Source organism: Trachypithecus francoisi, unplaced genomic scaffold (genome assembly GCF_009764315.1).
Source record: "Trachypithecus francoisi isolate TF-2019V2 unplaced genomic scaffold, Tfra_2.0 Lachesis_group11, whole genome shotgun sequence".
Taxonomy (NCBI): domain Eukaryota; kingdom Metazoa; phylum Chordata; class Mammalia; order Primates; family Cercopithecidae; genus Trachypithecus; species Trachypithecus francoisi.
In genome coordinates, this window is record NW_022681456.1 from 80,785,448 (window position 1) to 80,797,718 (window position 12,271).

The following is a 12,271-nucleotide window of genomic DNA, read 5'->3' on the forward strand; positions in this document are numbered from 1 at the left end:
CACCTCAGCTTTCCAAAGTGCTGCAATTAAAGGCATGAGCCATCGCGCCCAGCCTAGGATTTTGGATCTTAAATTGGCTTTAGTTGTAAATTCAGGTAAATAAAGTGTAGAAACAGTTTGGTGTTGCTTTCCTGACAGGTAGAAGCTGGATGGGGCCAACTCCTGTGTATTTTGTTTGCAGTCAAGAAGAGCTGTGGAAAAGGAGGCTAAACGTATAGTATTTGGTGAGAAGTATACACGTGATGAAGAAAGTAAAAAGAGAGGACTAACCAGTCACCATTTTTAGAAGCAAAAAGGCAAATAGAACCATGTTTCAGAGCCTCACTGTGAAGGAGCTGTGGAAAACTGCAGCATCCAGGCTGTAACTGTGTTGCAGGCATGTTTTAATGAAGGAATATGGCCAGGAGCCTCTAAGGGACTTTTGAGAATATTATTTTTTTGAATTACGGCTGTTCATCTGTTCCCTTCACTCTTCCCCCTTTTAAGAAGGGGTTGGAGCATAAATTATTGTCCAGTAACCCTATTTTACTTAGTCATAAACTGGATAGACTTACCCCACTTTTCTTTATTGTCCTTTCACCCAAATCCCAAACAAATAAAATCTCTATACCATCTCCCTTTCTCTTCCCTCATCCTACCTACAGGCTCCTCCCTACCCCTAAAAAAATGTTTTTTGCTGGCATTTTTATTCTACCATTATATAGTCATCAGCATTGTGCTGGCCTTTTTATGGCTGATAGAGCCCAGGCGGGCTGCCCGATGAGGGGAGACAGCATTTGGCCAATGGGGCTGGTATGTGCCATTACTGGCCATTGGGCCTTGGTCCTCTACAGCTCCATCCTGGCTCATTAAAACTCTGAGCCAAATAGCCATGCAGGCGCCTGCTGCAGCACTGTAGGGGCCAAGAAGTTAAATGGTTCTCCTAATCCTGCATAATTTATCTCCCTGTTAGCCCCCTCATAAAAGAATCCAATTCAGCCCTACCATGGAGGGCTTCATTCTCAATTTCCTGTTTTTGTGATGGCCAACTAGTGCCCAGCCCTTCCCTTTTTTCTTTATTATTATTATTAAAAATTGTTTCCCTTTGTTCAATACGAGTTTGCCTTAATGTTTTTTTCATTTGGAGCCTCCTATTTGGACCCCACTTCACCAACAATCTGTCCACTTCTGTTGTTTGGACCTGATATTACAGAGCAGTTGGTGGTGTGGTCTTCCCCTTCTCCTCTTCTCCCTGCCCTCCAGCACCCTTTTTTCTCCATCTTTTCTCCTCTTCCAGTGTTTTCTCCCTCTCCAGTTCTTCTTTCCAGGAACCAATCTCATTGCAAGATGTTTGGTAGGACATTTTAAAAGGGCACTGAAGCAGGTTTTTGTTTTTTCACATCTCCATTTCTGTTTTGTTTCAGAGATTTACAAACGAGGACCACCTGGCAGTTCATAAACACAAGCATGAGATGACATTGAAATTTGGCCCAGCCCGAACTGACTCAGTCATCATTGCAGGTATTTGCTGCCCCAAAAGCCACATGCCTTGATATCACCAGGCAGTTAAGATTAATACCAGAGACCAGATGTACTGGGAGCTGTACTCCCTTTCTCCCATTAAGAGCCCTTATGTGATCTGCATTTAATCAGGAAAAAGGAACACTAAAAGCTCCCAAGTTTCTATTGTACCCTCCACTCTGTTTTTAATAACAAGATTGTGTTCTGTGGTTTTTGGGGGTAGGTGTGTTGAGGTTTCCTCTCAGTTTTTTTCAGTCTATTACTGTCTTACTTTCTGTTTATTAAGACTTTGAAAGATTTACAGACAAAAGATGCCTTTGACATTTTCCCTACCCACAGCAAAGGGGTGAACAAAAGAATGCAAAAAAAAGCCAACCTAGCCTGGTTGCTTCTCTTCCACTGGGTGTCAGCTTTCCTCCAGCAGGCAGACTGTCAGTTCATAAATTCAACTTCCCTTAACCCAGACACCATTGAGGGCACATTTCCAAAGCTCAAACAAGACATTTAGTCAGTGGGACTTTTCTAAGCCAATTTGGGTGATCTGGAACCTCTCAGCAGTTGTTTTAGATACTGTCTTGCTTGTATATGCCATTCTCAAGGGAGCCCTCTTAGCAACTGCTCTCAAACCAGGCAGCAATTCTGCTGTACCATTTTCAGCCAGACAGACATACAAACCAAAGTGAGCTTTTTCTTTTGATCCACGAGAGGTTCTGATTTACCTCAATCTAAGCAAGCTTAACTCAATATTTAATTCCTAGGGTATTTAGTTGGTGGTTATTACATTAGTTATAATAACTCAGATAAAACAGAGTTTCTCTAAGTATTACTGGCCAAAATGCTACCATAGACATGGAGAAGGAGAGACAGAACCCTCATCATACTTCTATACATGATGAAAGGGACTTGCCACTTGCCTTTACAGGCCTCCTATTCCTCATTAATTCAGCAGATATTTATTTCATGTCTACTATATACACCAGGCACGTTTGCTAGGAGCTTGTAGATTTGTAATCCTTAGGAAAAGGACATAAATGGGAACACTGTCATCAATGATCCATAAGAAAACCTGGGGGAAAGTCAGGTGTGGTGGCTCATGCTTGTAATCCCAATGCTTTGGGAGGCCAAGGCAGGAGGATTGCCTGAGACTGGGAGTTCGAGACCAGCCTGAGCAACATAGAGAGACCTTGTCTCTACAAAACATGTTTAAAAATTAGCTAAATGTGATGATGCATGGCTATAGTCCTATCTACTTGGGAGGCTGAGGTGGGAAGATTGCTTGAGCCCAGGAGTTTGAGGTTATAGTGTGCTATGACCATGCTACTGCACTCTAGCCTAGACCACAAAGCAAGACCCTGTCTCTAAAAACAAAAGGGAAACCTGGGAGAGATCTTAGGGAATAGTGGATAGGGTATACATATAGGTAAGACATAATTAATTCAGGGCATATATTCATAAAAAAATTGTATGTACAGACAAGTATAAGTGAATACTATAAACAATATGAATACTAAATGAGCTAATGTTAAGTAGAACTAATCAGAAGAAGTTTATTTCAGAGGTAAATTTGGGGCAAGGTTATAAAGTTGGAGAGGTTATTCCAAATGGGTGGAAGGGTCTACACCAAGTCTCCAAGGGTGGTAAGAGAAGTCGCTCCAGGATGGTCTCAAGGAGAAAACGTGTTCTCCTGTTACTATTTGCTTTCAGTTCTGGAATGCTCATCTTGTTGCACATGACTTCAGCTATCATATATCTATGCTGGTAATTCTCACATCTCCACTTAAGACCTGGTGTGTCATATGTATCCCAACCCCTTATGTGAACATTTTTACTTGGCTGTCTTTCAAGTCTTTATGTCAGTGACTGAACTTAACCTCCTTGTCTCCTAAACCAGCTCCTTCTCCTTTGTTATTCATTAGTATCTCAAAATCTTGAGTTGTTTTATTCTTCAAATTCTTTCTATTCTATTCCTTCCTATTCTCCCTACCATCACCTTCTTTATGCTTGGATTCCTCTAAAGTCTCCTAGCTGGCCTCCTTGATTAGTCTCTCATTCTAATCCATGTTGCGTACATACTATTGAAAAGCCAGTCTTCCTTAAATTCTACTCTTCTAGTCAAGTCAAAAATCTATCATTATTTTCCTATTTTCTCTTTATTTATATTTATTTATTTATTTTTTGAGACGGGGTCTCACTCTGTCGCCCAGACCGGGGTACAGTGGCGTGATCCCGGCTCACTGCAACCTCCCCTTCCCAGGCTCAAGCAATTCTCCTGCCTCTGTCTCCTGAGTAGCTGGGATTATAAGCGCATGCCACTACCGCTCGGCTAATTTTTGTATTTTTAGTAGAGACGGGGTTTCACCATGTTGGCCAGGCTGGTCTTGAACTCCTGACCTCAAATGATCCACCTGCCTCGGCCTCCCAAAGTGCTGGGATAACAGGCGTGAGCCACTGCCCTGGGCCCTTTTCTCTTTAAAGCTACTTAAGCCTGGACGTGGTGGCTCACACCTGTAATTTCAGCACTTTAGAAGGCTGACGCAAGTGGATCACCTGAGGTCAGGAGTTCGAGACCAGTCTGACTAACATGGTGAAACCCCATCTCTACTAAAAATATAAAATTAGCTGGGCATGGTGGATCACGCCCATAATTCCAGCACTTTGGGAGGCTGAGGCAGACAGATAACAAGATCAGGAGTTCGAGACAAGCCTGGCCAACATAGTGAAACCCCGTCTCTACTAAAAATACAAGAATTAGCCAGGCGTGGTGGCAGGCACCTGTAGTCCCAGCTACTCAGCAGGCTGAAGCAGGAGTATCGCTTGAACCCAGGAGGCAAAGGTTGCAGTAAGCTGAGATCACACCACTGCACTCCAGCCTGGACAACAGAGCAAGACTCCATCTCAAAAAAACAAAAACAAAAAAATACAAAATTAGCCGGGCATGATGGTGCACGCCTGTTGTAATCCCAGATACTTGGGAGGCTGAAGAAGGAAAATCGCTTGAACTCAGGAGGCAGAGGTTGCAGTGAGCTAAGATTGTGCCATTGCACTCCAGCCTGGGCAACAAGAGCAAAACTCTGTCTCAAAAAAAAAAAGAAAAGAAAAGAAAGAAAGGGCTATTTATACCTGGATTTTCAGGCTCTTCATAACCTAGCACCATGGCATTCACCCAAGTTTTAATTTTTTTTTTGTTTTGGGGGGTATTTTTTTTTCTTTTTTTTTTTTGAGACGGAGTCTCGCTCTGTCGCCCAGGCTCAAGTGCAGTGGTGTGATCTCGGCTCACTGCAAGCTCCACTTCCCAGGTTCATGCCATTCTTCTGCCTCAGCCTCCCGAGTAGCTGGGACTACAGGTGCCCACCACCCCTCCCAGCTAATTTTTCTGTATTTTTAGTAGAGATGGGGTTTCACTGTGTTAGCCAGGATGGTCTTGATCTTCTGACCTCATGATCTGCCCGCCTCAGCCTCCCAAAGTGCTGGGATTACAGGTGTGAGCCACCATGCCCGGCCATTTTGGTGGGTATTTTTTGGAGACAGAGACTCTGTTGCTCAGGCTGGAGTGCAGTGGCACAATCACAGCTTACTGCAGCCTCAAACTCTTGGACTCAAGCCATCTTCCCACCTCACCCTCCCCAGTAGCTGGGACTACAGATGTGCACCACCACACCCAGCTAATTATTTTATTTTTTGTAAAGATGGGTTCTAGCTTTGTTCCCCAAGTTAGTCTTGAACTCCTCGCCTCAGACAGCCCTCTCGCCTCAGCCTTCCAAAGTGCAGGGAGGCGTGAGCCACCATGCCCAGCCAAGTACTTATTTTTGTACACTATGATGCTTTCCACATATATTAGTTTTATTTCCTCAACTAGAAAGCACTCTCAACTGAGCACTGTGGCTGACATCTATAATCCCAGTACTTTGAGAGGCCCAGGTGGGAGGATCACTTGAGCCCAGGAGTTAGAGGCCAGCCTGGGCAACATAGCAAGATCCCATCTCTAGAAAAAAATTTAAAATTAGCCAGGTGTGGTGGCACATGCATGTAGTCCCAGCTACTTGGGAGTCTAAGGCAGGAGAATCACTTGAACCCAGAAGTTCAAGGTTATAGTGAGCTATGATCATGCCACTGCATTCCAACCTGGGTGACAAATGGAGACCTTGTTTCTAAAAAAGAATAAAGAAAGAAGAAAAAAGAAAACGTTCTCTGGGGCCTAGCGACACAGTGGCTCACACCTGTAATCCCAGTGCTTTGGGAGTCACAGGTAAGAGGATTGCTTGAGGCCAGGAGTTCAAGACCAGCCCTGGGCAACATGAGACCCATCTTAACGAAAACTTTTAAAAATTAGCCTCAGGCTAGGCACAGTGGCTCACACCTGCAATCCCAGCATTTGGGGAGGCAGAGGCAGGAGGATTGCTTGAGGCCAGGAGTCCGAGAGCATCCTGGGCCACACAATGAGGCCCCCTCTCTACCAAAAAAACTTAGCTAGGCATGGTGGCACTTGCCTGTACTCCCAGCTACTCAGGAGGCTGAGGTAGGAGATCATTGCATTCAGAAGTTCAAGGCTGCAGTGAGCTATGATTGTGCCACTGCCTTCAGCCTGGGTGACGACAGAGTGAGACCCTGTATTTAAAAATACATATATACATACATAGCTATGATCATACCACTGCACTCCAGCCTGGGTAACAGAGTGAGACTTTGTATCTAAAAATAAATACATCATATATACATACATAAAATTAGCCGAGCATGGTGGTGCACACCTGTAGTCCTAGCTACTTGGGAGGCTGAGACAGAAAGATTGCTTGAGCCCAGGAGTTCAAGGTTTCAGTGAGCTATGATCATGCCATTGAACTCCTGGATGACAGAGCAAGACTGTCTCTTAAAAGAAAAAAAGAAAATGGGCAAGTGTGGTGGCTCACACCTGTAATCCCAGCACTTTGGGAGGCTGAGGTGGGCGGATCACTTGAGGTCAGGAGTTCAAGACCATCCTGGTCAACATGCTAAAACCCCATCTCTACTAAAAATACAAAAATTAGCTGGGCCTGGTGGTGCACACCTGTAATCCCAGATACTTGGGAGGCTGAGGCAGGAGAATCACTTGATCCCGGGAGGCGGAGGTTGCAGTGAGCCAAAATTGTACCACTGCATCCAGACTAGGTGACAGTCTGAGACTCTGTCTCCAAAAAAAAAAGAAGGCTGGGTGCGGTGGCTCACGCCTGTAATCCCAGCACTGTGGGAGGCCGAGGCAGGTGGATCATGAGGTCAGGAGATTGAGACCATCCTGGCTAACACAGTGAAATCCTGTCTCTACTAAAAATACAAAAAATTAGCCAGGCATGGGGCAGGTCCCTATATAGTCCCAGCTACTCAGGAGGCTGAGGCAGGAGAATGGCGTGAACCTGGGAGGCGGAGCTTGCAGTGAACGGAGATCACACCACTGCACTCCAGCCTGGGCGACAGAGCAAGACTCTGTCTCAAAAAAAGAAAAGAAAAGAAAAGAAGGCCGGGCGCGGTGGCTCAAGCCTGTAATCCCAGCACTTTGGGAGGCCGAGACGGGCGGATCACGAGGTCAGGAGATCGAGACCATCCTGGCTAACATGGTGAAACCCCGTCTCTACTAAAAATACAAAAAAAACTAGCCGGGCGACATGGCGGGCGCCTGTAGTCCCAGCTGCTTGGGAGGCTGAGGCAGGAGAATGGCGTAAACCCAGGAGGCGGAGCTTGCAGTGAGCTGAGACCCGGCCACTGCACTCCGGCCTGGGCGGCAGAGCAAGACTCCGTCTCAAAAAAAAAAAAAAAAAGAAAAGAAAAGAAAAAGCCAGCCTGGGCAACATAGTGAAACCCCATCTCTACAAAAAATACAAACATTAGTTAGGCATGGCGCCTAACTGTAGTCCCAGCTACTCAGGAGGCTGTGGTGGGAGGATCACTTGAGCCTGGGAGGTGGAGGCTGCAGTGAGCCGAGATCGTGCCACTGCTCTCCAACCTGGGTGGCAAAGTGAGATATTGTCTCAAAAAAAGAAAAAGAGGCCAGGAGCGGTGGCTCATGCCTGTAATCCCAGCACTTTGGGAGGCCAAGGCAGGTGGATCACTTGAGGTCAGGAGTTTGAGACCAGCCTGGCCAACGTGGTGAAACCCTGTCTCTACTAAAAGTACAAAAAATTGGCTGGGCATGGTGGCATGCACCTGTAATCCCAGCTACTTGGGAGGCTGAGACAGGAGAATCACATGAACCTGGGAGGTGGAGGTTGCAGTGAGCCAAGATCACACCACTGCACTCCAGCCTGGGAAAGAAAAGAAAACATCATCTTAATTTTCTACAGCCAAAAGCCATGTTTTCTTTTTTCTCCTGTTTTTTTTTTTTTTAGACAGGTTCTGGTTCTCTCACTAGGGTGGACTGCAGTGGCGCAATCTTGGCTTACTGCAACCTCTGCCTCCCAGGCTTAAGCCAGTCTCTGAAAAAACTAGGATCACAGGCATGTACCACCACACTGGTTAATTTTTGTTGGGTTTTTTTTTCTTTTTTCTTTTTTTTTTTTTGTTTTGAGACGGAGTTTCACTCATTGCCCAAGCTGGAGTTCAATGGTGCAATCTCGGCTCACCGCAACATCTGCCTCCCAGGTTTAAGCAATTCTCCTGCCTCACCCTCCCAAGTAGCTGGGATTACAGGCATGCACCACCATGCCTGGCTAATTTTGTATTTTTAGTAGGGACAGAGTTTCTCCATGTCAGTCAGGTTGGTCTCAAACTCCCAACCTCAGGTGATCCACTCGCCTTGGCCTCCCATAGCGTTGGGATTACAGGTGTGAGCCACTGCACCAAGCCAATTTTTGTATTTTTTGTAGAGATGGAGTTTCACCATGTTGCCCAGGCTGGTCTTGAACTCCTGAGCTCAAGAGGGGATCTATCTGCCTTGGCCTTCCAAAGTGCCGGGATTGCAGGCCTTAGCCACTACCCCCAGCCTAAGAGCCATGTCTTAAATCTGGGCGATACTCCTATATTCCTATCCCTCCCCTCCCCCAAACATATACACAAGTGTGTGCATGTAGCACCAAAACATATAGAAAGTATTCAGTAAAAACTTACTGATTTTTTTGGCTAGGCGCGGTGGCTCACGCCTGTAATCCCAGCACTTTGGGAGGCCGAGACAAGTGGATCACCTGAGGTCGAGAGTTCGAGACCAGCCTGACCAACATGGAGAAACCCCGTCTCTATTAAAAATATAAAATTAGCTGGGCATAGTGGTGCGTGCCTGTAATCCCAGCTACTCGGGAGGCTGGGTCAGGAGAATCCCTTGAACCCAGGAGGCAGAGGTTGCGGTGAGCTGAGATAGCACCTTTGCACTCCAGCCCGGGCAACAAGAGGGAAACTCTGTGTCAAAACAAAACAAAACAAAAACTTACTGATTTTTTTTTAGGATTCGTTAGAGCAGGTTCAGGGTTCTCTGATATATTTTCAGTCTGTTTGTTCACAAACCAGAGCCATTTGAAAGTTAGAGGCCACCTGCAAAGTGAGGAATTAGGTTTAACACTGGGGAGCCTTTAAAAAACCAGAAATGAGCCTGAACAGCAGGGCGCAAAAGTTTGTTTGAGCCTCATATCAAAGGTCTGAAAGTCCCTCCTCTGCCATAGCCATGCCCTTAGCTGCCCCCTCCTGTTCCACTTGAGTTGTGATTTTGGGTATGCCCTTATTAAAGTACTCTAAGCATAAAGGATGATATTACTTCTACTCACCCAGGGAAGGAGGGAAAGTGGCTTTATCATTAGCCAACCAAAGCTGCCAGAGAACCTTTTAAAACTATTTTGAGAAGTAGTGGTAACTTTTCCAAACACTCTGATTCAGAAGAGGTTTTGTTTAAATTTTTTATAAAAATCGTGCTGTTTCCATGGAAAGTCCCACTGTACTATTTTCAACTGATCAGGCTAGAAGGGGTATGGTTTTTTTTTTCTATTTTGTTTGTTTGTTTGTTTTGAGACAGAGTCTCACTCTGTTGCCCAGGCTGGAGTGCAGTGGCAGTAATCTCGGCTCACTGCAGCCTCCACCTCCTGGGTTCAAGGGATTCTCCTGCCTCAGCCTCCTGAGTAGCTGGGACTACAGGCGCCTGCCACCATGCCCACCTAATTTTTGTATTTTTTGTAGAGATGGAGTTTCACCACGTTGGCCAGGCTGGTCTCAAACACCTGACCTCAAGTGATACACCCATCTCAGCCTCCTAAAGTACTGGGATTATAGGCATGAGCCACTGCGCCCGGCCAAGAAGGGGTGATTTTAACCCCAGGTCTCACTCCTTAAAATATCATTTAAATATTGTTTTCTATTTTTGTCATTCATTCTAGTGGTTTGGGGTATGAGATGAATCCCTGAAGCAGCATGCCAAGGAAAGCTATCGTAATAGAGTTAGGATCTGTGAACAAGATTTAGGTCTAAAGAAGCAGGATTGGGAGGGAGAAGCTCAAATGTAAAATTCAGGTTGCTTAAAAAGTTCCAATGGTTTACCAAGAGCCTTTTTCTTCTCAAGGGCAGAGGCACAGTGTTGAGGAGATTCGTGCAGCCCCTGTGGGCATATTTGGGCTGGCAAAACTAAATCCAAATATCCTGGTTTCGGGAACTTGCTCTGGGCCTAGGTCTCTGTGAAATTAGGTCTATTGTTTGCAGTTTCCTTTTCTAGCTCATGATCTTGCTGTCTTACTCCTCAGCCCCTATATTTGCCTGGAATCCTTCAGAAGGTAACAGATCATTATTACCTTAGTGACCACTGAAAGACAAGGCACTATTTCTTACTTGGTAGCTTTAGTCAGCAAACTCAACCATCTGATCCTCAGTTTCTTCTCATCAGATTTTAACATCCATCTGCTTTTTCTGCTCACTTCAGACCTAGCTAGCAGGGAGTAAGTTTACAAAATAAAACATTGCTTAACTATACTTGGTTTTCAAGTCTGTGTCACCTGTGTGTGTAGTTTGGTTTGGTTGGAGGTAAACAAGGTAAAACTAGCACTGAGAGAAAAGTGGGTACATGGATAGTCACACAACAAAACGCTGTTCTGTCTTCCCCCTGCTGGCTTTGAGGCAACACAACACAGACACCCTCTGGTGGCCTAGCACCAGCCTTCACCACCTACTAGAGCTCCATTAAAGCAAATTTGCCCTAACACAAAGACTCTATCTCCCAATCAAAAAGTACAAATGCATTATCTATATACTATTTAATATCAAGTTTTAATTTCAGATCAAAACTAAAACAGTTTCCTTTTCTTTCACATCTACAGATCAAACTCCTACTCCAACTAGATTCCTGAAGAACTGTGAGGAGGTGGGACTCTTCAATGAACTAGCTAGCTCCTTTGAACATGAATTCAAGAAAGCTGCAGATGAGGATGAGAAAAAGGCAAGAAGCAGGACTGTTGCCAAAAAACTGGTGGTATTCAGACCTAGGCTATTTTCATTGTGCTTTGGGATAATGTTCTTAATTGGTTAAAACACAAAATCATGGGCTTAGTAGAGTAAAACCAGATAGTAGTCACTAATCCCAGTCAGCCATTCAGGTCTTTAGGAGTTCCAGATGATGGATCAGCACAAGTCTGTTGTCACTGAAAATTAGTCCTCTTGTTCTTCCAGGGGAGTATTAGTTTAATAATCTGTTTTTTAAAAAATATTTATATTATAAATATGTTGAAGATGTTAAAAGGTGATAAATTACTCAGATTTTGTTAGATAACATATTCGTTGCCAAATCCCACTCTTTCCTGAGCTGATCAGACTTCTCAGCTGCACTGTTTTTTTGAATCAGCAAGTCAATAAACATTTATCAAATTTCCACTCTTCTTTGTTTCAGTATATGTGGTTTTTGCGTTTAAGTAGCTTTCTACTTTTATTCAAAGTATTAAAGATAAGGATGTTCTTACTATCTTTCAAAGGAGATCAACCAGGACGGTGAAAGAACTAGAAACTATGTTACTTCAGGAACTTTTAAAGAAATCGAGTGGCCAAGCACATTGGCTCATGCCTGTAATCCCAGCACTTTGGGAGGCCAGCGTTTCAGGAGTTCAAGACCAGCCTTGGCAATAGCAGGACCTCCATGTTTACAAAAACAGTTTTAAAGATTCATCAGGCATGGTGGTGCATGCCTGTAGTCCCAGCTACTCGGGAGACTGAAGCAGGAAGACTGCTTGAACCCAGGAGATCAAGGCTGCAGTGAGCGATGATTGCACTACTGTGCTCCAGCCTGGGTGACAGAGTGAGACCCCGTATATATATATATATTTTTTTTTTTTTTTTTTGAGACAGAGTCTTGCTCTGTTGCCCAGGCTGGAGTGCAGTGGCGTGACCTCAGCTCACTGCAAGCTCCACCTCCCAGGTTCACGCCATTCTCCTGCCTCACCCTCTCGAGTAGCTGGGACTATAGGAACCCACCACCACACCCGGATAATTTTTTTGTATTTTTAGTAGAGACGGGGTTTCACCGTGTTAGCCAGGATGGTCTGGATCTCCTGACCTCATGATCTGCCCACCTCGGCCTCCCAAAGGGCTGGGATTACAGGTGTGAGCCACTGCACCTGGCCCAGAGACCCTATCTCTTAAAAAAAAAAAAAAAAAAAATAGGCCAGGCACAGTGACTCATGGCTGTAATCCCAGCACTTTGGAAGGCCAAGGCAAGCGGATCACAAGGTCAGGAGTTCGAGACCAGCCTGACCAACATGGTGAAACCCCGTCTCTACTAAAAATACAAAATTTAGCCAGGCATGGTGGCACACGCCTGTAATCATAGCTACTCAGGGGGCTGAGA

General features: G+C 45.0%; 1 protein-coding gene across 5 annotated transcripts in view; it reads left to right on the plus strand.

Annotated features, from left to right (window-relative positions):
• The window catches only part of LOC117090030 (cyclic AMP-dependent transcription factor ATF-7), a 120,786-nt gene that overhangs the window by 80,483 nt on the left and 28,032 nt on the right, over positions 1-12,271 (plus strand). For 3 of the 5 annotated variants that reach the window (XM_033221853.1, XM_033221854.1, XM_033221855.1), the window contains 2 exons: positions 1,404-1,500; positions 10,755-10,873. In XM_033221853.1, coding sequence (XP_033077744.1) covers positions 1,404-1,500; positions 10,755-10,873 — 216 coding nt within the window. Of the gene's footprint in view, positions 1-200; positions 225-1,403; positions 1,501-10,754; positions 10,907-12,271 lie in introns of those variants that run through there. The other 2 variants (XM_033221856.1, XM_033221857.1) reach the window with 2 other exon arrangements.